The following is a 25,691-nucleotide window of genomic DNA, read 5'->3' on the forward strand; positions in this document are numbered from 1 at the left end:
GTCTGCCTGCCCCTGTCAATTTTTTGATTGGTGATGTTAACACTGCTGGTTTGATGTTCTCTGAAATTAAGTTCTGCTATATTTACTTGAGTGGTTTCAATCTCACCTTTCTATATAGTCCCTAAATGGGACCTTAAAGCTATTTTAGTGTTAAAAATATATTTTCAGTTACACAAACCGAAGTGTTACTATCCTATTTGGCTCATTTTTAATTGTTATTCATGGAAAAGAAACATCAGACAAGGGTTCACTGTATTCATTTTAAATCAAGTTCTGAGAATCACTGCACTGATTGACACCAGTGGGCATTTGGAGTGATATTAAGGTGGGATTGAGTAGGCCCTATATTTGAAGAAATTCTTAAGGGAGCATTATTGTGGTTTAGAAGGGTCTCTAGCTTCAAACTGGATTCTACCCTGCCCCCATCACTCTCTAGCTCTGCTATGTTGGGCAACTCAAGAAACTTACTGTGCCTCCATTTTACAGATAAACTAGGATGAAAAATAATGACCAGATGGTGTGTGAAGAGTAACTGAAATGATGAGTTTGAAATAGTGCCTGGCAAAAAATGAGTGCTCAAATTTTACATTTTTTAAAGTTTTATAATGTGAAGTTAGATATCTTAAAAGCTTTATCTAATGCAATTCGGCTTTTTTTTAAGAAGAAGCTTCAGACTTTTCACAAAAGGTGAAGAGCCTTGTCTAAAGCCACGAACTAATGATAGGTGTACCATACAGATCTGAATCCCAGGTCACTCTTATTTTCACAGCATATTCTCATTGCCGTATTCTCAGTGCGTCTGAGTAACCGAAAATGTTTTCATGCCATTGAATGCTATTTAGCATGTAGCATTGATTCTTTTGAAACTATGCCATCTCCCACCCTCCAAGCCCACACTGCCACTGGTCTGCCTCCCCCTTGGATTCCCTACCTTGGGCACCACTGTCTATTTAGTCACCAGACAGACACCTCTAACGGCGTTTCCATCAATTACCAAGGCTGTCTTTGCTTTGGAAGAGAATTTTCAGTCCATAGCAAGTTTTGAAACTAAACATCCTAAAATGAAGCTTCTCTTTCCCATGCATTTTATTTAAATCCTAAGATCTCGGCACACCAATGCCAGAAAAACCCAAAGCGTTTAGGCGTTCCACACAAGTAGGCTAGCTAAGTTTGAGTAGCGTTCTCCGCACAGACCTCCGCACACTTCCCTCCTCTTGCAGCTTGCGGCCTTGGGGCTGAAACCTGCGCGGTCTGTGGCTCCTGTGGCAACCGAGAAGCAGGCGTCACCCGTCGCTAAGGCGCTCGCAACCCGCAGCGCGGCTCTTCCTGATTGGCTGCGGCTTCCCGGCCAGGCGGAAGAAGAAGGGTAGGCATTGGCTCAGCCAGGGCCGGTTGGTGGCCTAGAGCAGGATTTGATTGAAAACCAACGGTGCTGCTGGCCGTGGTGTCCCCGAGGTCGAGGGGACCGGGAGTGGGCTGGGGGACGGCAGGACTGCCCCCCGATCCGGAGCAGCGGCGACTGCAGCAGCGGCCATGAGAAGGACGGTTTCGAGCTCGGCCTGAGGAGGGAGCCTCCGTCGGGCGGTGAGGGGCAGGGGCGGGCGTTCCTGTGCCGGCGCGCGGGGTGCGGCTGGGCTCCAGGGAGTCGCCCACAGGCCCTGGGGGCCCGGAGCCTCGGAGGCAGCTCCCCTCGAGCTGAGGCAGGGGCAGCGAGTGTGGGCTGTCGTGGTAGGTGAGTCACTGTGAGCCTGCCTTGAGCCGATGTTTGGTGTTGGGCGGATGTGAATGGTGGGAAAATGCCAGCGGTGGTTGATAGTCCTCTCAGTTCGATGAAGGAATCGTTACCTGGAGCCTGAGTCCGTCTCTTCCGATCTGCTCCGACGCCACTGGAGGTTTATTCACGCACGCCCTTACGGGGGTCGCTTTTGTGCCGTTCCCATGTGTGGTGCTGCTTTGACTGCCCCTCGCCGCACGTGGGGAGCCTGTCCACTCCATGTCGTCAGGCACCGTATGCCTTCAGGAAAGCCTCCACCTCCACGAAGCTCTGGACCCCAGAATCCAACTGCCAGTTAACTGCATACATATGCAAGGCTACATACCATGTCCCACCCCCATTCCCCACCCCCACTGGACTGCCTCACCAAAAACACATTCTGGGCAATATCTTTGACACCACCTCTTCTGCATTTCCATCAATTATCAAGGCTATATACTTTCTTAATAGCTGTCAAATCAACTCCCACATCACTGTCTCCATAGTCAATATATTACAGATTCTACCGTTAAATTCAACACCCTTGCAGCTTCCTTGATTCAGGTATTGCCCCATCTAATCCATTTCCCCTGCTACTTTTAGATTGATCTTTCTAAAAAAACATAAGGGCATTTTACTTCCTGCCAAGATTCCCCATTATCCTATCCCAGACTCCTTAGTTAGGTCCTCCATCCACAGATGAAAGCTGTTCCCAGTATTGGCACATTCTCTTTCTTGTGTAGTAATCTCACCTGTTGCACACACTGCCTGCAACGAACTCCACTTTTGCACCCTCCCCAACCCTGCTCTCCCTCCCCAGTCATTTTCTGTGTTCCCTGATTACTTTTCTGCTTCCTCTACACTCTCTTACTCCTCATTTGTTGTCTCTGTCACACTACCAACCACATGACATGGGCTCAACAAATACTAGTTAAATGAATGAATCTCTAAAATGTGAAGTTACTATTTTACATGGCCTCCTTATTCCAGAGAAGTCAGAAATAACTTTGAAAATGAAAAAATGAAGCTTTTGCTTATAGAAGCTGAGTCTTGAATTTACAGGTTTTACTTTGATTTCAAGACCCATAGCAGTTGGCAACTATTTCAATTCACAGTCTGTATTTCATACATAATCATTATGATGGCAGCTGTTGTTACATGGCATAAGTTTAAAATGGAAAATGGTATACAACACAGTTTGTAAGAGCTAAACTTTGGAATTAGGCATACTAGCTCCAGGTTTATCTCTGTGGCCCACAGCAAATTACTTAGCCTCTAGTCAGCTTTTTTCATCTGTACAATGGGCCAATAGTAGCACCTACCTGATAGGAATTTCTTAAAAGACTGAATGTGCATAATCCATCTCAAGTGCACAGTGCCTTATACGTAGTATATTTTCACATGTTTAAAAGATAGAAACATTCACATGGAGGTTTGTAGCAGCTGTACTCACAATTGCCTGTATCTGCAAACAACCAAGAGTCCTTCAGTGGCCGAATGGATAAATAATCTGATACAGCCAGACAATAGGATATTATATAGCACTAAAATGAAATGAACTGTCAAGTCATGAGGACGGCACGGAGGAACCCTAAGTACATATGATGAAGTGAAAGAAGCCAGCCTGAAAAGGCTACATCCTGTAGGGTTTCAACAACATGACGTTCTGGAAAAGGCAAAACAATGGAGACAGTAAAAAAGATGTGTGGTTGCCAGAGGCTGGAGGTGGGGGAGAAATAAATAGGCAAAGAGCAGAGGATTTTTAGGGCAGTGGAAATACCATATGATATTATAATGATGGCTATATGTCATTATACATTTGTCTAAGCTCATAGAACATACAACACTGAGAGTGAACCCTAATGTACACTGTGGACTTCAGGTGATCATAACATACTGATGTAGGTTCATCCTTGGTATAAATGTACCATGCTGGTGAGTGATATTGATAATAGGGGAGGCTCCGTACATTGAGGGGCAGGAGGTATATGGGAAATCTCTCCACCTTCCTCTCAAATTTGTCAGAAACCTAAAACTGCCTTAAGAAGTTAGAATCTTAACAAAAAAGAAACACGCTGAAGGTTGGAATAGTGAAATTCCCACAGCTCACTAAAGATCAAGATCAACTTTTAATTCAGTCAAGTGCAATTTTTAGGACATCCTCCTACTACCTGATCACATTATACTATTTGATCCCAAACCTTTGTGTTTGTCAACAGCTCTGATGTACATAAGAGACTAATTCGTTTGATGAGTATTTATTGACCATCTGACGGGTCCAAGGCTCCATGCCAGATAAGGGTGGGTCAGAAGAAACTGCATCCAGGAAAGTCTTCAGTAGGTGAAAGAAGGGGCTGGAATGTTACTCTGCCTGTCAGGGCCAAACTTTGAGGCTAAGTCAGGGTAAACTGAAGGAGAGGAGCTGGGCAGTCAACAAAATGTCTGTTGAGCACCTGGGCATTCAGCAGTGACAAAGCAAAGTCACTGTTCCTTTAGAACTTATGTTCTCAGATAGTAGAGCCGAGTCCATAGAACAGATGCTCAAGCCAGATTGCCTGGTTTCAGATCCCAGCCCCCGACTGCTGGATATAGGACCTGCGGCCAGTTAATTCATCTTTACACCTCAGCGTCCTCACCTATAAAGTGGAGTTGTTGTGAATATTACATGAATCAGTATGGGCACATTTCTTAGAACTGTGGTGGGCACATAGGAAGTACCATATAAATGTTAGCTATTTGTATTAAGTTCTGCATTGGTGAGAGAGACAAGTAAACATATAAATATAGCAGGATGGGGAATAGAAAGTGTCAGCTCAGGTAGAAGATATGTGGCTTAGGTTTTTGCAAGGCTTGCTCTTCCATAGGAAAGTGAACTTTAAACATACTCATGTATATGCCGGACATATATGATGATTTAAAAAAATGAATTTGAGTGCTGAACATTATAGATGATTTCTCATTATGAGTACTTATCCAGAGGCCAGACTTACCCTCATCTCAGTGGAAATATGCAATAGTCATAATAAAGAACATGCACTCAAGTTTATAGAGTTGGCACCAACTCAGAGCTCATCACACCTTACATTAGGGAAGTCCCGATTGACGAGGATTCTAGTTTCACAGCCCTCAGCAGAAAGTGACAAAATGACCATCAACTGGCTCATAGCTAGAAAAGAGACTAAAAAACTCTCCTATAAAGACTAAAATAAAAAGTAGAGGCAGAATGGATAAAACACAGCACCACAACAGTGACCCAGGGCCATTAGGAAAAAGTTTACATGGCATTTAGTGTATTTTCATAAAAGGGAATTGTTAATTAATTTAAGAAAAGTGTGTATGATGTAATAGTTGATTCTTAAAGTGGTAAACATTTACCTAGAAAATTCACTTAGGTGAGCAGAGAGCTGGAAAAAATGCCGCCAATAAACAAGAATCAGTATATGTAGCATTAGATTACTGCGGAAAGCTCTGGCTGGCTCTGAACTCCTGCTCTGCCACTTACCAGCTCTGTGCCCTGGACAAATTATTTAACCTCTACCCTCAGTTCCCCCCTCTGTACAATAAGGACAGTGACGATAGCTGCCGTTTGTTAGAATTCTGTTAATTAATGTGTGGCATGCACTAGAGCAGAGCCGGCCCAGGGCAGGCACCATGTCAGCATTTGCTCTCCTTATTGCTGTTATTATTCCTAGATATGAGATCTCGGCCAACGTTACTTAACTTTTCAGTGGCTCTGTTCCTTCATCTGTAAGTTGGAGATACAATACTGCCCACTTCATAGGATTGTTTTAAGGAGTAAATGAATTCACCAAAGTGCTTATAATAGTAAACCCTAAATTGTATTAGGTTTAAAAAAAATTAGAATGTCCAACAAGCTCCCAAATGTTACTGCTATTATTGGGTTCATGAACCATACAGAGAATAGCAAGAGGACAGAATATGTTATTTGAACACAGTAGATTTAAACTAAATCAATTTTACAAAAGGTTATTATTAGAAAATCCCTAGAGATTTAGAAATTAAGCACTCACTTTTGAATAGCCCATGGGTCATAAAGAAATCCTATTGAATATTAGAAAATATTTTTTTAAACAGAGGTAGAAATAAAATAAAATGAAAACTGTGACATTGAAAATAAAACTTTTTAAAATTTTATGTCTAATACTTGCTATCAATGAATCAGTCAGTGAATGTAGGCAAATGATTTAAAATAGATATGACAAGCTCTTCAAATTGAACAATAAAATTACCAACGATGATATTTACAACAGTTATCATAGTAACAGTTACTTATATTTCTATACCCATTGACAGTTTGAGAGGTTTTGTCTTATTTAGTTCCAAATACCACCTTATAATGGGGATATCATTCCTTATGTTTTTTGGTAAATGAAGACACTAATAATTGGAGAGGTCCAGGGACTTTCCAAGGTCAGTCGGTGGGCAAGTGGAAACCAGGTCTCCTCCACCACTTGTTCTCCTTTTGACTACATCCCTGCAGTGTAACCAGAAGAATTCACGTCCCCAAATCTGTACACTCTCCTCAGTGGAGACCACAGCATTCATACAGTGAGCATGCGTATGCTACATGTGACGTAAATGTGAATACCCAACTTTCCTTTAGGAAACTATAGACTTGAGATAGTCTCCATAGTTAACATGAATTTATCTTATTTACTTCTTTGTGGCTTCCTTGTGTATAAAGAGATTTTTGACAAAACCATATTTTGTAACAGCTGGGGCAGATTTATTTGCTGATAGTTTTTTCTGTATCTTTACTCTCCATATCTAAACCGTGACACTCCAGTTATTCCTGGTGCTTCCCAGGCATGTTTCACTAGGGCTTTGTTTATTCGTTTCCTCCGTTCATTCAGCAATCAAACTGAATACTTCTTTTGTCTTAAACTAATGTGCTGTTTGCTGGGATGAACAAATTGTCTGTCATCTTTATCCCTGACTGATTCACAGTGGCCAAAAGGAGACAGACGTGTACTTATTGAATTATTGCCTGAAAGTGCCCCTTTATTAAGAGTTGCAAGGCAGTGCCTGGTGGGACTGTGGCCCCATCTAGGTCAGTGAAAATTTCCTTGAAGAATGGATACTTGGATTGAGACATAATAGATGAGGATTACAGGCCTCTCTGTAACCAGTTGTGTCCTTGAGTCCAGTGGTAAAAAGGTCTTGGGGTGTCCAGCAGAAGCAGGCTTGGGGCTAGAATTCAGGGCTAGGTGGAAATGGAGCCAGCTAGTGGGGCAGAAGCATCATCTCATAGACCAACTCACAGGCCTTGTTAATTTTTGCTTTTATCCTGAGAGAAATGGGGAGCCCATAAAAGCTTAACTAATCAGATTTGAACCATAAAAAGTGTGCTTTTACTGCTGTATGGGAAGGACAGATTTCTTACTCTTGGGAGGAGGGAGAAACAGGAAGTTGGGCGGCTGGGTAGGAAGTGGTTTCTGTAGTTCAGGTGGGTGATAAACTGGTGCCTGGCATGTTTGAGGGGCTTGGTAATTATTTCTCGAAGGAAGGAATGAATATCATCGTCACTTGTCTCTCTCACACAGAAATAGGAAACAGAATGTAATCCTACTGTGTTTGGGGCCAATGAGAAAAGAGAAATCTGGTGGACTCCTTTAGTTATTTTTATTGATTGGTTAACATAAATTCTTCCTTCTTATCATCTGGATCTTTCTTGCTTTCTGAGATCTACTTAATATCTGGGTCCCAGGTTCATCTCTTCTAACACTTTATAAACCATGTCAAGAGTTGAGTTAGCAGCCTCACTAAGCCCACACACAGACAAGTCACATGTCAGCATACAGTGCAGCTGAGGGCATTCATCAAAACTACATTCATATCTGCAGGTATTTCCCTTGATCATGAAAGAGATGAGTTTGAATGGGAATAAAGCTTGAAAATAAGACATTATAATGGTGTCTGTTGCTACACATTCTAGCTGATTTTGGAGTGTTGGCAGAGGAGGAAAACGAAGGCAGACTTACAAAGGAGTGTTCAACTTAAGGCAGATGTTCAATAAATATTTAGGGGAATGAGTGAGAGACAGTTGGAATCCTATTAGAAATTTCATTCTTTTTACCCTCAAGTATTTGTTTAAATATAAAATAGAAAATTGTTTAACCTATAAACTATTTGCACAAGAAGGGGTCAACTGTACCGACTCAAGAGCAAGGCCGTGACACTACTTGCCCTTAGCTGGCAACACACTCCACCCAGGAGGTCCTGTAGCAACTGCGTCTTTGTTTCCCAACGTATGATGCTATTGAAATACACCACCTACCTATTTCACACGAGGGACCCGCGATGAATGGGTGTTTGTGAGCACGCCCAGGCCCAGGAGCTGTGGTTATGCAAGCCCCAATTGTTCCATCTCCCTTTGCCCTAGGCTAAGGGCCAATGGCAACAATTTCTCGCTTTTGCATCTACCCAGAGTTTGCCACTGCCATCAGATTCAGACCCTGAAGGGGAACTGGGCTCTGTTCTCCTTCTCCTCTTCAGGGTGCTGTGGGGCCTTGGACACCCTTTGCCTTTCTGGGCCTGGGTTTTCTCTGGTGTTAAGTAAAGGGCATTAAATCATGATCTGTAACTGATGACCCGTAGATCTGTTTGTCCCAGGCAGGTGTTCTGTTTTACTTCATTTTAAATGTGATTTTGAATCCTTGTAGGGAGGGTATGCCTTCTCAGATTTGAGTGAACCCCCTCCCTCCCCTACTTCCCTCATCATCTCCGTGCCTATCCTATTACATTCTGTTCCTGGGTCTGGAAGGTGTTAGACCCTCTATGCTAGGTTTTCCCTAAGGTTCTTTGTTGTAGTAACTGTTTCTGTTCTGTGGACTCCACACATACTTCCATTGAAGAGCAATAGCGAAGTAATATAAAGAAATCAAATCAAGCCTGCAGTTTAGAGAACCAGACTTCCTTTTTGTGCTATAATAGGTCTAAGCAAGCCATGTTTCTAGGAGTTCTTTGACTTTTTGATCACTTTACCTTGAAAGTGTGTGTGTGTGTGTGTGTGTGTGTGTGTCTTTCATTCCCCAGTAATTTGACCAATTTAACTTGATGCTTCTTGTGCAGGGTATATAGTTTTCCAAAACACAACCAGTTTGAATAGACCATGTGCCACATACCTGTGAGGTTCAGTGTAATTATGTTTTGTGAAAAGAAAACACTTTCTCTATTCGCAAAGAACTTTCACTAAACTGTTCAAGTGGCCAATGCATTTTTAAGTGTTTATTTGGACTTTAATTTTGGACTTACATAAATCTGCAGAAGTAGTATAGCGAGTTCCCATTACCCTTCACTCATTTTCCCCTGTTAGCATCTCCCATCCCCATGGGACAGTTATCGAGATTAAGAAGTTAACACTTAACTAACGCATTTTCAGTTTTCTTATTTCTCATTGTAATTCTTTATGTAAATTCTGTCTTATTTTAGCCACTTTTTTCCCCAAAGAACCACTGTTAAAGTAATTTTGAGGAAAAAGAAATGAAAACAGTAAAGAAATTGGAGAAATTATTTTTAAAATTTTCATTGCCAGCTAGGTATGTTGCTGAAAGTTCTCTGGATTTCTTTGTTTCTTTCATGTCTATATGAGCACAGAACTGCAACTTGTCATCTACGATGGAGACTAACAATAATCCATCAAAGGAAGCAAGGACTCCCTGTTGTCAGTACAAGGAAGTTCTAACTTCCTTTTGTGGTAGAGTTCACAACAGTTTCTTTTAGTGCTTTTTCAGAGTAATAAATCTGATACAGCCAAAGTGGTAATTAACTTTAGTCATGCTCAACCATCTTACTATTATTACTTTCTAAGTTCTGTTTTCTTAGCTATTAGTAAATGTAGTAAATAAAATGAAATATTTAGAAAGATGCAAACTCAGTGATTAGTACAGAAAAAAGATACTGGTGGGATTTGAAGTCACTTCCCAATTAATCAAGTGCCTTCTGTCTTTTGTACTTACATCCATGTAAAGATGAAGCCATTTAAGGATCTGTTGAGTAGCTAAAGCAACTGTGAAATAAAAAAAAACATCTGGGCTAAAGAATCTGAAAACTGTGTCACAAATACTCACCATGTTATTTAGTTAGTGGGTTTATATTGCACAATTTAGATTAGTTACAGTCAATTAGGTAATTTTATCACGTTATGGATTTCTTTCTTTGTCACTTGCGTCTACCCTGGAATCACCAAGAGATCATGAGTAAATGAGGTGTACGTCTCTGGGGACGTCTTTTAGCATTAACCCACATTTCAAAGGACATCAGAAGATAAGAATTACTTTGGGAATTTCTTTCTAAAAAATGGATTAAAAAACTCAACGATGAGTCAGAACTGTGATTACATCTGTACTTGACTAGGGCTGTAAACCCCAAACCCAGCTGGCCATCCTGCGAGGCATGGATAGACCTTTCCTCTCCCTTCTGAAATAGTGTTCAGGTGTACAAAGGAGAGATACTGAAAGTTCCTGTTCTTAATTATAGTGATAGAAATTTAGATTTCATATGAAATCTTGTACTTCTGTGTTCACTCCCTTTTTAAGAAAACGTATTAAATTTCAGAATCAAAGGAAAATCCACATGAGTGCAAGTGCTCATGTAGCAAGTGCTGTGATTTCTGTGGCCTCATCTCCTCTGTAAAATAAATGTCAGAAAATGAGTGGTGTTCTGTTTTGGTTCTTAGCAGCAGGAGACTTTTCTCAAATGAAACTATACACAGGACCTCAGAAGAGTAGGACTTCTGGGTTTACGTGGGGAGCCTTGTTCAGCCCTACGTTCTTGGCCATGGCCCTCATCTCCAGGCTCCCTCTTGCCCTGTCCTGGTTGTTCTGGAATTGACAACTCCGTGGTTAGTCCCCAAGTCCCTGTGCTTAGGGCAGTGGCTCTGGGAGAATCAGCTAAGGTCTGTGGCAACAATACTGTTTTTGAGAGGAGGTACTTCAGTTATCTAGGCCGCTGCTATTCTGGTGGTCTTCAGACGGGTATGTTACTGGTCCATGAGGAGATAAGTACAGATTGAGAGTAAGTGTTTAGAAATGTTAACAGCGATTCAAAAATTCCATGATATCCAAGCACATGATCAGTAGATTTATCTTGCTGAACAGAATGTAGACCAAAAGTATTGGTCTGTAATAGATTGGAAATTAAGAAAAAGGAAAAAAAATTACAAATAGTTGGAAAAGCACTGCTCATGAATATTATCTTATATAGAACTCTTAATTTCCCTCCTAGAGACTGAGTAAGCGAGATAATTCCTGAGTGTATTTGAGGTTATAACATTTACAAATATTCATCAGTTGATTAGGTTTATAAAGAAGCTTTATGAAAGATTTTTTAACTAAAAGAGTAATGACAAGGTTTTTTAAAAAAAATTTTCCTACATTGATCCATTCATTAACTTTTTGCAACAGATGTTTATTGCTTGCTGACCACATGTCTGGTGAATAAGGGAGACCCGATTCCTGGCCTTCTGTGGTAATCAGACAATTGCAATGTTTCATGCAGAGGTTTGCAATGTGGGGAGTACAGGTTGCTTGGGGTCACTGAGGAGGAACCCCAGGCCTGGGGTTGAGGTTGAATGAGTTCAAGGAAGCTCTAATCCTAAACTTAAATAATTGTTAAAAAGCAAATCATTCACAACCTTTGGTACAAATACCTGAGCCGCTCCTTACAGATCATGAGACAAATAGTTCTGGAGTTCTTATACTGTGCTTCCATCGTGCTGTTAGCTGCTCTAAGCGCTGTTCTGTATGGAGAATGCACCTGTGGATAAAACAGACCGTCTGTGCCCATGGGGGGCTTATGATTTAGTGCAAGGAAACCCGTCAGGGGCCAAGAGGATTTCCAATGTTGATGAGCTCTGAAAGGAGGTGACATGGTGTGGTATGAGTCTGAGAGCCTGGATAGGTTGCAGGGGTTCATCAGAGGAGCCCTGGCTGAAGAGCATTATCTGTGCTGATGCCTGAATGACACCAAGGAGCCATCCTGAGGATTGAGAGGGAACCGGACGCCCAGGTGCCAAGAGTTTCTGCAGGAATGAGGCTGGCATGTTCATGGGCGAGGGAGAAAGCCAGCATGGCGGAAATGGTGTGGGCCAGGGAGAGGAGACAAGAGCTGAGCAAAGCATTCACTGAAGTGGTGGAGAGGTGAGGCAGAGGAGAGGCCTGGACGGGATCGCTGCCAGCTACTGCCGCAGCCTCTGCTCAGTGGGCATCCACAGAGAAAATTCTTGAATCCTGTCACCCACAGCTCTTCCCTGGGGTTGGTGACGGCAGTGGATGACATGACCACTCCCCCCAGAGCCTCGCCCATCCCTTAGGGCTGTCATGTGTCCCTGTATTGGCTCCCGTGCTCTTTCGCTTCCACTAACCAGTCCCTGTGTCTCTTTTTTTTGGAGAACTCTTAACTACCAGAGGCACTTTGCCCCAGCAAGGAGTGCTTGGAGGGTAGGACCTCCCTCAGGGCCCTCCTCCAGTGACTGAAGGACACAGGAGTAAGAAAGCCTGTCCCCTTCCCTCAGGCCTAGACAGCTCAGCGCTCCAGAGCTCCCCTTGGTGCCAGACTGAAGCTCCCGGCTGGAGAGCTCTTGCTGCAGACAGCACACTGGTGTGACCTCTCTGGGGAACATTTCCTCAAGAAGGTTCTGCCTCTGGGCAACTTGGCTTAGATATGAGCTGCCTTAGCCCCCCACCGCTTGCCCCACGCTCACCCTCCCATTTTGGATTTTAGGCATTGGTATAGTGTAATCATTTTTGTTAATTTAAAATGGGGTCAGATGAAATATTTTAGAGCATTTCCAATGTCACAAAGTTTCCACAGTCATCTGGTGGAAAGGATTTTGTTTTTTTATCCTAAACGCAGTTGTCTGTTCCTACTGATTCTCGTGAATCTGTTTACTGTTTAATGAAGTGAAACATTTCCAGAGAGTTATCCATTTTCACTTTTCCAGCTCACAGAGTAGACACTAAATCCTAAACTGATAAAACCATTAGATGATTATTTCCTGTTTACATAATGGGTCAATAAAATTATGGAGACTAAACATGGGAATGAGACCAGGGTGTTAGCAGGGTTTGATTGTGGTAAATATGATCTCTTTTGAGCAGAAAGAAGCCTGAGCTTTTCCACACATGTTCATGTGCTAATCCTGCGGCTTTCATTTCCTGCTTCTGAAAACAGTCTGCAGCCATGATTTGAGCAGGCATTTGAAGTGAACAGCCCAATGTGTCTGTGGAATTTTCCGTCTGTCCTTCAGGGAAAAGTAAAATTTGATTCTATTCATTTTTACTAGATTTCCATTTATTTTAGAACTTGTGAGGCATTTTAATATCTCTCTATAAAAAGCACTCAGATCTTATGCTTCTAAAAATTCTTTACAGATCATCTATTCTTCCTCTCTTCCTCCCTCCTTCCCTTCCTTCTTTCTCTTAGACTCAAGCAGATACTATGTGAAATCTCTATCTGAATACCTCACAAAATATATTTTAAAGTTCCTAAGTGGGTGTTTCTTTTGCTTGGGTTGAATCGCATACCTGTGGTAGACCTTTTACCTTTAACAGTTTTCAGCCTGAGATTGGACTTTGCAAATGTTCAAAAAATGTTTGTTGAGTGAAAGACTCTATGGTATGATGTCCTAGGCACCATCCTAAAATAATAATATTGTGCTTTTCTTGGTGTACGTCTGTGATGAGAACCTTGGTCCTCTACTCTTAATTCCAGCTCAAGTCTTTGTCACAAATATGACAAATGTATTGGGAAAATCACTTAAAAATCTTAGTTACACTGTCTTTGTACATTTCACAAAATTAAATATCTTTAGATTCTGTTGCCGTAAAGCACCCATTGGCACATTCCTTTTGCCTGTAAATGTCTCTGAATCACTTGGATTTTTGACCATCGATTTCATGAAACATTGAAGCACACGTTTATAAGACAATAATGAGTGATTTTCCATGACTGAAAAATACACTGAAGTCAAGCTGTGTCACTGAAACACAGTTCAAAAATTTTACATCCATTCAAGTTAAAACAATAGTATATTTAAGTCTGTATTTGCTATGTAATTGGAAGTATTGGTATCTTAGACTTTGTTTCTATTCTGGAAACTAAAACAATTGAATCAGAAACTGATTAAGGAAAAAAGGGCAAACAAATAAATTGTTCTCTGTTTCTGGGTTGACCTCATACTTATCTTTTGAGTGGGAATGGGAAATAGAATTAAAATTTATCCTAAGAAGTATGATTGTGATAACTACAAAGCTTCACTCAGAAGATTGAAATGCCTTTTGGGTTGTATTCCCAGGCTGACCAGCCTCACTACCCAGATTGGTAAAAAATGAAACCCAACTGAATACATTTTAAAGGTCTTACTGGCTTTACTCAGCACTTCATGAATCAGGCAGCATCCATTCTGGCAGATAGAAAGGAGCTCTGAGGAGCTGTACAAATGAAAGAGGAGCTGTACAAATGAAAGACTTACAGGCAGAAGTGAGCAGGAACAATCAAGTATTTAGTCAAAAAACAGATTGCTTATTGTAAGGTCCCTCTCCTCTAGGGGATGGCAGGCAGTTTACCAGGCAGATTACCTAGTTGAGTGCTGCTCAGCCAATTCCTGATTGGCTAGTTTAAGTTTCCATTTCTGGGAGAGCTAAACTGTAAGTTCAGTTTGGTGACCTGAGGCTTAGCATAAGCAGCTCCATTTGGGCCCTGTTGTCCTGTTTTGAACGAGTTGGTTGAATGAGTTCAGAAGCAGTTCAAGACTGCCCCAATTCTTGCTGAAGAGCTTCCGAGTAGAGTTGACCCACATGGGGAATCAGGCGGCACCTTGAGAGCTTTAGGAATTCTGGAAATCCAGTGCCATTTCGTGTGTTGCCCTTCACACTGTAAGGCTTGTTTGCAAGTAGGCGACCTTTCTCTGGGACTCCTAGGGGCACGACCCATGATGAAGAAACCCCCGAGCTAGCAGCATGCGGTTAAGGACAGGTACTTGTCGAGAAAGACAAGTCAGCATAAGAGCATCAGTTGGGCTTCAGGCCTTTGCTTCTTGCTCTATATTTTGGAAACCCAAAGTGGGGGCAGAAGAATACTTATTGTGGCAATGGGTCAGAATACTTGAAATCAAGGATCACTCAGAATTTACAGGTCAGGGGCTAGCTACTAGGATTAGAACCTATGTCCTAAATGTATCCAATGTTGCAACTAAAAGGCCTGTGACTGATAGTCAGGGCTGTTCATATTAACACTTTATGATTGTATTAGAAAAAGATGTTAGTGTTTGTATATTTAAGTAAATGTGATAAAGAGAATGTTGCCGCATTAACTGAGCATATTTTGGAGCGCACATCCCAACTCAAGTTTTTCCCTCTGGTTTACTTTGAAAGGAGTGCAATGTTAATTCTGGGGCATTGATGTTTTACAATGCCTGATCAAGACAAAAAGTTGAAGACCACAGAAAAATCAACTGAGAAAAGACAACAAGGAATCACCATCAGGTAACCCCACACTGAGTCTTTGCAAATCATTAACTCAAGCGGTGGCCAGGAACCAGATTTAATGGCTTTTTGAGACATAGAGCAGACCCTTGACAACTGCTGCTCGGGGTTACAGTGTTGTGGAAATGCTTGGTTATTTCTAGAGTTCTAAAGGAAAAGTTTAGTGTACAGACATTTCAGTCTATAAAATCAGGCCTCCGAGGCAGTGCCATCAGCAGGGAATATGAACATGACCATTGGTTGACGCTGTGTTATCCTTCCTCCTAGGGACTATTCAGATCTGAAAAGACTTCGGTGCCTTTTGAACGTTCAAGCAAGCAAACAACAGGTAGTGTTTTCTGAGAATGTACATGTATTAAGAGAGAGAAGTCACATGCTTCCAAAGGGATCCCTGTTACATCTTTATGAATGATGAGACAATTTTCCTCTGTTCTTTCACACATTTGGTATTTATCATCCAGCTGTTTCTCTCATACCTCGTGCAGGTTCCGCTTTATCCTCTGCTTGTTGCCATGTGTCCTCACTACCAGAGCTCTTCCGTCTAGAAACCTGCTATTGAATGCCTGACGTTCAACTCTTCAGAGCTTGAGCAAAATGGATTTTTTTAAAAACATTGTTTACACACTGCTGCCTTCTCTTCTCCAGCCTTCCTCACACCGCCTGCTGTAGTACCATTCCTAAGGCTTGCTGCAAATTGTATCTCACCAAAAAGAGGGGAGAGGAATGAGTTTTGGCAGTTTTCATGATAGTAGTTTTACATTTTTATTAGATAGAGAAGGAAGGGTTCCTCTACTTGAATTCGTCTCTAAACTTTTGTTTTTGGTTTTGCTTCTGGAAGACTTTAGAAAGTCATGAGATTAGAAGCCACTTATGGAGATTTGGGGAACAACATCCAATGCTAATAATATTGGTAACAGCAAACACTTACTTAACATTGCCTACTAGTAAATGAGGGGGGTGGGGCTTGAACCCTGGTGGCCTGGCTCCAAAGTCTACTATGTTATACTTGTTTAAGTAAATTTGTTTATAGGTTCATGTGGTGGTAATCTTGATGACTTTTGCTATAAAGGCCAAATTTACCAGAGAGCTATGGCATTTTTATCTATCTATTTACAGTGGAGAATGACTTTCTAATGATTTGATGGAATCAGATAAAGGCCAAATAATGATAATTCATAGTTAGGGAATACTTACTGTGTGCCTGATGCTTTATCTGCATCACCCTGCTTATTCACCACAACTCCCACTTTTACAAATTAGGAAACTGAGGCACAGAGAAGTTAAATGACTTTCCCAAGATCATGCAGCCAGTTAATGGTAGAATACAGCTCTGAACCCAAACACTGCGTCTTTGTAATGCATGCTTCCAGCCACTGAGGTGTCTTTTAAATGGCTTGGGAAATTTAATTCCAGTTCAAAAGATAGTTGGATGAGCGCTGATGCAGAGTAAACATGGCTTTAAAATCCCTTTTCTCCTCTTTGTCCCTTCATCATGGTGTGAATGCTACAGCCCCCCCAGGAACCCTTTCCTACTCATGCACTTATTTCCGCAATCATTCTTGCTCTTTGTCTATTTCTACACACTCCTCCTTGCTCACTGTTCACACGCTTTCATGGATGATTGCCACAAATCAAGTTCATCCTTTCTTAGGAAGGGGAGCAAGGTGGCTCAGCAAGCTGTTTTGCTTGGAGTTCCCATTCTTCCTCACAGTATGTCCTAAGATGGAACCGGAATGCCAAAGAGCTCTACTCTTTGCTTTTATGATTCCCACCTCCCAAATGTGTCCTTCTCCAGAGCTTCTTTCCTCTACTGTCTTACCTATTCCTCAGACCCAAATCTAATGATACTACTTCCACAAGAAAGTTGTCCTTTCTTGTCCATTCTAGAAGTGCTCTCTCTTCCCAAAGAAGCTTGTCATTGTTGTGGCATTGCTTTCTTCCCTATTTTGGAAACAATTATCTACATGTCTTTTCTGACAAGTTTATATTAATTTCTCAATGCCTGCAGCTTTGACTTTGGCCTTTGGTTCCCTGTACCTGTTATTTGGTGAGTTCTTAGGTTTTGCCAAATAGAACTGTGACTTAAGAATTTGGTTACCCCATGAGTATGTAGAACTCCCCCTCGCCAGAGTGAGAGTAGCACCATTGGTGTTCTTTGGGTTCACTCTAATTTTCTAACTTTGAAGCTCATGCTGACTAGATAGATCTGTTGTGTTCCCTTTCAACACCTCTTCCTTGTTAACACCTGGCAGGCTTAATTAAAGTGAATTTAATAGTTTCCCCTCCTTTGACCAATTTTAGAATTTGCAATCTGTTGTCTGACAAGTTCACATGGCGTATCTTTTTGTAACTATTGTACATGTACAAAAATGCATATTTGTGAAGCTTGAATTATTCCAAAAGTAAATGGCTCTAAGAAAAAATGAAAGTGTCCTCAATGATACGAAGGTCCTGAGGTTCACAAAATTCATTCCTAATTCTGTTTATAAAACTTCCATGCATTTATAACTTTGAAATAATACATGTTATTCTGAACACCCTATTCTCCTTTCAGTAACATAGTGTGGAGACATTTATAGGAGAAGAAAGATATTGAAGAGAATAAGTTAAGCATTTATTTATACCTCACTTGTTCTGGAGAGAATGTAAGGAGGCTTACAAAGATACATAAAGTATGATAGGTTATCGTAAATTAAAACCAGGACGAAAGAAAAAATGAAAACAAGTGTTGGGAACAAAGTAGAGTCAGGCAGAAATATCCATCAAAATATGCAAGTGGGCCACATATTTGGCTGTAAGACTTTTAGCAGTCGATTTGAAAAGGGAAACCTGACATTAGGCCTACTCACCTGAATCTCTGTTCTAACAAGACCTGGCCTATTATTTGCAAATGGACCAAGATGGCCAATTAATTGGTTGCAGAGGAAATTTACTTCGCAGTTTTAGGCAGATTGCAAAGAACTGAATGTTTTTTATCTGAATCTCTAATGAGCCAAACAGTCCCCTCATGGTCTTGATGCACCATGTGTCCTAATTTTCTTCCTTGTCCTGTTTGCGCTCTGTATCCCTGTGTGTCCCGCATCACCACGTTAGAGTCTGCTGACCTGTAGGACAGTCCCACAGTCTGGCAGAGCTGGGGATGAGACACACTGAGGCAGGGGACCCACTTCATCACCAGGATCAGAGTAAACATAACACAGTAAAACCACTTAATTCAAGAAGAAGAACCTCAGGGCTGTTAAAGCAAAATGAAATTACAAAGTTGGCTGGAGATTTCACCAGAGCTTTTCACAAATCCTGAAGTAATCTACCTAGAGCTAGAATTCAGATATTTTCCTCTACATTTAGAGACACATTCTAAAAAAAAAGAGATTAATTAAGAAAAAGTTAATTCATTACAGGCCAATTAATTACCTTGAAGTAAAAGTGTTTTTAATAGATGCTGTGGAAAGAAAAAGTACAAGGCTTGGTTCCTATGTTCTGGGAGACCAGGTGTAAGAAGGACAGATAAAGCGTGTGACAAGGGAGGTCATGGATCCTGGGCATGGGTACAGACAGTGCGAATATGGATTTGATGAGGATGAGGAGGCCACTTTAAGTCCAAGTCCCAGGGAAGACGATGGATTTCTTTCAGTGGAATTGATGGGAAAGGCATTCTAAGTGAGGTGAGTAAAATAATCAGATGTGTGAAGGGAAGAAAATGACCAGCATTTAAGTAAAATGGTAACTAGACATTCTCATTGGAAGCAGGAGAAATAAAGCTGGAAGAAACTGCACGATGTTGGAAGGCCCTTCTATAAAATTGTATTTGATCCCATAAGCAATGGAACATTGACAGCCCCAAGCACAAATCACGTGATCGGATCTTTGGCAGGCCCTTTGCTTCAGCCGCCAGCTTTTGGCCTTTCTACTCATACTATTCAAGCTGCTCAGGCAACTTCCGGTTTCTGGAGCACATAGTTTTTCTCTGCCTACAGCCTGTGTAGAAAACTGCCTGGCCTCCTCTGGAGTTTGCCTGGCAGCCTAGTCCATAGCCCTCCCTGTCCCTCCTTGACTTTGTATAGCAGCACACACGCTTGTTCACTCACTTTGCAACATGTTCTCCTGCTAGTCCTCCAGCCCCCCCACCCCACCTGACCCTGTGGGACTGTAAACTCCTTGAAGGCAGAGGCCTAGGCTGTTGCACTTACGCACTCACCCAGTGTCTCACCACATGTCTGGCAAATGATGTATGTGCAATAAATGCTGAATGGATAAACTCATGCAGAGGTCGTGAGCCAGATGAATCGCAAGGAGATGGGCACAGAGTGAGTGCTCATTCAACAGCTTCACATTTAAATGCCCACTGTGTGCCAGGCTCTGTGAGAGGTGCTGAGAACACAAAGATGCTGTCCTCAGCGTGGCCAGATTCATGGGGAAAGGGATGATGTGTAAACTAGACATGGTACAAGAACATGGTAAGGCCTGTAGGAGAGATTAGCACAGTGATGTCACCAGGGAGGGTGTGAACAGCTCTGCCAGGAGGCCAGGAGGCTGTTGGAGCTGAGCCCGGAACCAGATCAGGTGCTGCGGCCTGTGGCACACACCCTGGCCTGTGGTGGTCAAGCACTCTGGTGGTTTCTGTGACAGGTGACAAGTTTAATGCAGCCAGAACATGGGGTGCAGCTTTTATTCATTTATTTCTTTTTATCACATGGACTTGTGGATTCTTATTTTATTCTATGACAGATTTGTTACCAAATACTGCATAGCCCATCATTCCTTGTGGTTTGAAGCAACGATAGCTTATTGTCGTTCACACTCGCCTCCCTGACCCCCGCTTCTGTGGTCATGGCTTCCCAGCAGCTTGCCTAGATGGTTCTGGGTCGGGTCCCTGATGGGGTTGCTGTTAGGGGGTCAGCTAGGCTGGGGTCCTCTCAGCACCAGCTGGGGCTGAGGGGCCACTTCCAAGGTGGCTCACTCACCCGACTGGCAAGATGTGCTGTTTGCTGGTAGGAGTCCTGTTAACATGCTTGTCTGTCCTCACAGCATGGAGTCTGGGAGTTCCTCCAAAACTAGTCACCTCACATGTTTACAGAAATAGTTTACTCCTTTCAAATATTGGGAAAGGAGATGATGCTGAGACTAGAAGATGGGGACAGGACACAGGAGAAGATTTTCATCTCGGTGTGAAGAAAACCTGGGGCAGGAGTAGAACCTACAAAGCAAGTGGGCTGCTCAAGACTGTGTGCTTCTCATCATCGCAGCTGCATAAGGAGATGCTGGGGGAACAGAGAGTGCTGGGGACTGGGGAGACTGGATGGGAATCACGGCTCTGCCCCTTGCTAGCGGTGACCTTAGGCAAGTCACTTAGCCCCTCTGTGCCTCAGTTTTCTCATCCATAAGATGGTATTTCCTCATTTGGTCATTATAAGGATTAACTACATTTAATGTCTGCATGTGCCTGGCTTGTGGAAAGCACCACATAAATACAAGTGTCATCTATTATGATGGTAATAATGATGATGAATGAAGGTTGGATCCTATGCCTTTTGAGGACGTTTTCAACCAGGAGCATCTATAAGTCTATTCCTTGTGGGAAAAGGCCCACTTTAAAATTATCTATGTGAATTTGTGTTTTGGTACATTAATTATGTCTGAAATTTTGGATTCTTGGTTGCCCCAGACAATCTGTCAGATGCAATGTACCTTAGCAGAAGTAATGGCTTAATACAGCAGAAACCAGCAAGGGGGCTGCTCACTGGTTCTCCCACTCTGGATACCCTGACCGACTATAGCAGGTGGTGAGTGGTGTCATACAGATTTTATTGTAGGAAGTATACACAGAGGGTTTGAGGACTTGGGGAGCCAAGAGAAAAGGCTCCAAGTTGGGAGCTTGGTTCTGAATTCACATTGCTTTTGTCTTAAGAGGGCTGGTTGTTTCCAGGTTCCTAATGTTAAGGTCCAGGTCTTTGCATAATGCCAAGTCTGTCTTACCCTCTGATTCTCCGTGAGTTGATTTCTGATATTGGCTGCCTGCTCTGCTGGCCAAGGGGATGGCTGAAAATTGCTGTAGTTTTCCACCCCTTCAGCTGGAGTGGACTGGGCTTGTTTCCTCTGTGCTGACTACCTTTTCTCTTATGATCTGTTTTCTGGGAATTGTGGGGATGGCAGGGGGTTTGAACCCCTTGGGCCTGGAAAATCTACTTCCTTTTTGCTGTATCATGACATTTCCTGTGCAATGTGGAAATTTGCATATTGCTGTGACATTATATCCAGTATCATTTGGATTATCACATCCACAAGTCATCTAATTTCTAAGGACAAATTTTGGTTATTTAGCAAGCTCATCTGTTCCCTGTGAATGATTATGAGGATTAAAAGAGTATTTATAAAGCACTTAGAACCATGCCTGGTGCATAGCAAGTGCTTTATAAATACTGACTCATTTTGTTTTCATAATAACGCTGAGCTACATGCTATTATGATTAGTTCCATTTTAATGATGTGGAAACTGATGCATGGGGAGATTGTAATTTACGGCTACCTAATGGTAGTTTTACACCCAGGGCATCTGACCTAGAGTCTGCTCTCTGAACTGCTAAGCATTATTGCCTCGAGTGCCCCAGCCTGTCATCTTGGGGTTGTGTGGATCGGCCCACAGAACTGAGATAGAAAGGTAGTTCTACAGAATGGAAGATTTACTATTAATATTTTGAGAATTCAACTGTGGCTAGCATACAGTAAAGAAGGATTTTTTTTTTTTTGCTAGCTATTAAGCAGTGTCCTTATTTATAATGTATCTTTCTTTAAGTTGACTGCCTTATGGGAAGTCAGACATTCTGTTTGGATAATGAAATGATGTCTTTATGCAGATTTCTATCAAATACTTCAATGGAGTAAGACAACAAGTACAACATATTGTAACTTTCCTTGATAATTTTAATACATAGAATGGAATGATTTACTGACAAATGGATCCTTTATTTTGTTATATTATGCTCTACTTACCTCATCCATAATAATTTAGCTAACTATAAAACATCCCTCACTTGTACTTTGGAAAGAATATGGTATTTGCACTATGCTCAGCTTTACTATTATGAGAAACAATTCTCAGAGTTACCCAGTTACAAGTAAATATTGGTAAGTGAAACTGTTTAATACTGATAACTTGACAATTTACTATATAACTAATTACTAGTCCATATTGTGAATGGGGGCAGATTCAAGTTGCAGTTAATTTAGGCAAATTTATACTTTTCTTATGTGAATTCTATAATATATTTTCATGACTTTTATAACTATGATGGAGTAATCAGGATGTTCAGACAGATTAAAAGTGATACAATCTTCTCTACCTTTATATCCCTAACCCCTGGCAGGCAGTGTGTATGACTGGTAAGTGTTGAAGAATGAATAAATGGTGGCTAATTCTCAGTTTGGGGTTCCCCTCTTCACCAGAGAGCTCTAGCTCGACCTGGAAACTCTCTATTCTGGTTGAACCCTTGAATCTCCTGAGAAGCTTCAAAGTTCCTGATGCCCAGGCCTCCCCCAGACCTGTAAGGTCAGTGCTCTTTGAGGTGCTGGGGGCACAGCATTGAACAGAACCAGGAAGTTCTTGCCCATGTTGCTCTGACATCATAATCAAGGGAGACTAAAAATTCATAGATAACTGTAAGATATGACCATTGGTGTTACAAGTTATGAAGAAAAATAAAGCAGCATAAGGTAGAGATAGTAAATGTTTAAGTCAAAGATGTTTAAATCTTGGAAAAGCCTTACATTTGACTTAGCTATCATATTAATTATTGGTTTAGGAAAAACCTCATTCATTCCCTTCATCCTGCTTCCCTCTCCCCTACATTCTGTTATTTCTTAATCCTGTGTTGAATTGTTGTCCTCATGGACTCTGCTTCTGTTTTGGTAGCTTCCAGCCATTAACTTCAGTAGTGCCCAAAATAGCATGACAAAGTCTGAGCCTGCCAGCAAGATGGGTGGACACAGGTCTCGAGGTCAGTGGCATGAGTCTACAGAAGCTGTTGAACTTGAACATTTTAGGTAAGAAATCCAGTATTTCCCCTGCCTTCAGCAACCTATTCTGATTAGTCCAAAGTTTTATTTATTGTCACAGGAGTGGAAATTTAAAACCGGTTTTAAACTTTACCATGAAGATTCTTATTCAATACTTTTAGTTAGTGTATAAACCATTTCTGGAAATAGTGTGTAAATAACAGCTTAATGGCTGGAGGTGGATCTGACCTGGGGGTTTCAGCACACCCTGCGGATGAACATTTGGCATTTGCTCCATGAGGAAGTGGTTCCGTGTTATTGATCTGGCTAGGCTGATTCCTAACTTTGTCTTTAGGTTTTCATTGGTTCATACCTTGCCAGCAATGAGGAGGCACAAAAGAAACCATTGCTGTGAATAGATGTGGTAGCTGAAGGCTGTGGTTGCCGAACAATGAAGGTTTTTAGTTGGAAGGATCACATTTCACCTTTAACACTGAAACTATCAACCCATGTTTATCTATCTCTCCTGTCACCTTGTAGGCCTCCTAGAAGCTGAACATTCTTATGGGCCACACCCCTTTCCCAGAGCTGGTTCTGTTTTATAATGTGCTGAGGTCATTTGACACTAAGTGTCATGTAAATAATTAGTGGCATGAAATATCACTATCAATATTCCAGAATTATCATGTATTTGGCCCACATTTTGTTTCCCTGTCAATTTATGACAATGAATTTAATAGTCCACAAAGCCACATAATGTTACATGGGTTCATATTTAGTGAGGAATACTAAATTCTTTAAAAAATTCTTACATATTCAATCTATTGGTGTCCATGTACTAAGAAACTATTACAGCTCTCATCTAGTTAGGGTAGGACACACTGTCCAGTAACACTCCAAAGACTACAAAGGCAGAGTGGTACAAACAGCAACCTAAGGCTCTAGAACTTGCCTTTGAGGTGGTGTGTTCATGTAATTCTAGCTTATTTGGCTTAGATCTTAAAATTGGTCTGTTTTAACACACACAAAAGCACCATATCACATATTTTGTAGCTATGTGACTTTCTGTGCATTAGCTCTAATCCTCTCCCAGGTTTCAAGTGGAATGTTTTGGGGGTACATTTAACCTCTTTGATGGGCTGAAAGATCAGAAAAAAGAAGCTGAAACAGATGTCTTAAGACTGCAAATAACGACTGCAAAAACTAGAATATCTCATGACTGCAAAAACTCTTGTGGTTGAAGGGGTCCAGACTGTGTTTGATGAATCCCTATTATCAACAAGGAAATGTGTGTGCAACCACTGATGTTAGTAGCTATAGCAGCCAGTGGGGTCATGGGTGGGTAGAAGAATGAAGGGAGGAAGTTCTCTGTATATTGGCCAGTCGTCTAGATAATATGCCCCAGTCATTCTTTCTCTCCATTACTCTTTCCCTGCCTCTGAACAAGTTTAGCTATAAAGTGTTTATGGAGAATAATTTAGTTAATATGGTGAAATGAAACATATATCCTTGATTATAATCTTTGTTTTTAACTTTATAATTGAATTTCTAGTTCCTATTTTAACAATTGATACTTGCCTTTAGCAGTATGTTAAATCCCAAGAATTCTGCAGTTTTTGCATGAATGATGGTATTTGCCTGCCTTGGTAACTTTGAGACAGCCTAAATAATTATTTATTACAAAATGCTTTTCTGTTTGTTTCATCTCAGTATAAACTACAAGAATGAGAGAAATTTCAGCACACACCCCCAGCATGAACTCTTTCAGGAGATCTTTACAGCCCTGGTGAAAAACAGACTCATATGCAGGTAAGGTTGAACCAGGAGAGACAGACATTTATCCCAAAATAGCATATTTTATTTATCTTATTTCTAGCATATGGTTTGACATGATTTATAATATTGGACACAACATACTGAAAGGATAAAATAGAGCAAAGGCAATTTAGAAGGAGGTAAATGAACAGGCATTTCGGGTTATCTCATTAAAATCATTCTGGTGAAGTACTGAACTAAGCTGAATTTTAGGGTAGATAAGGTAATGAATGGGAAAATGCTCACATTCCTATTTTCCTTATTTTGAATCTAGATACTCAGGAGCAGTTTATTGCCAGGGTCCTTATGAAGTGGCAGTGATAACACCATGGCCAACATCCTCAGGGTACTTGTTTGCAATCAGTGCCACGACCGATTAGTTGAGCCGTCCCAGCCTGGACTTGGGGAAAGAATGAGTGTGTAGCATTTATCTTCGTGATGACATTTCTTCCCAGGACCACATCAAACATTCTTTCCATTGATCTCCTTTGTCCTAATACAGGTGCCATGTTGGGACCATAGAGAAGGATTAGTTAGCAAGTTGTGTCGATTCTCTCTTGTAAACACCAGGGGCCTTCAGTGAGCAATTGAGTGGTGCTGGATTGCAGTCAGGATTGGATTTTCTC

At 41.5% G+C, this 25,691-nt stretch overlaps 1 protein-coding gene across 6 annotated transcripts in view; it reads left to right on the forward strand.

Annotated features, from left to right (window-relative positions):
- Positions 1 to 1,367: 1,367 nt before the first annotated feature.
- Positions 1,368 to 25,691, forward strand: part of NEK10 (NIMA related kinase 10) — a 208,377-nt gene continuing 184,053 nt past the window's right edge. For all 6 annotated transcript variants that reach the window (XM_057492430.1, XM_057492431.1, XM_036886203.2 and 3 more), the window contains exons 1-5: positions 1,368 to 1,584; positions 15,148 to 15,258; positions 15,526 to 15,586; positions 23,168 to 23,298; positions 24,961 to 25,059. In XM_057492430.1, coding sequence (XP_057348413.1) covers positions 15,185 to 15,258; positions 15,526 to 15,586; positions 23,168 to 23,298; positions 24,961 to 25,059 — 365 coding nt within the window. In that variant the 5' untranslated portion in view covers positions 1,368 to 1,584; positions 15,148 to 15,184. The remainder of the gene's footprint in view (positions 1,585 to 15,147; positions 15,259 to 15,525; positions 15,587 to 23,167; positions 23,299 to 24,960; positions 25,060 to 25,691) is intronic.

Source organism: Manis pentadactyla, chromosome 14 (genome assembly GCF_030020395.1).
Source record: "Manis pentadactyla isolate mManPen7 chromosome 14, mManPen7.hap1, whole genome shotgun sequence".
NCBI lineage: Eukaryota > Metazoa > Chordata > Mammalia > Pholidota > Manidae > Manis > Manis pentadactyla.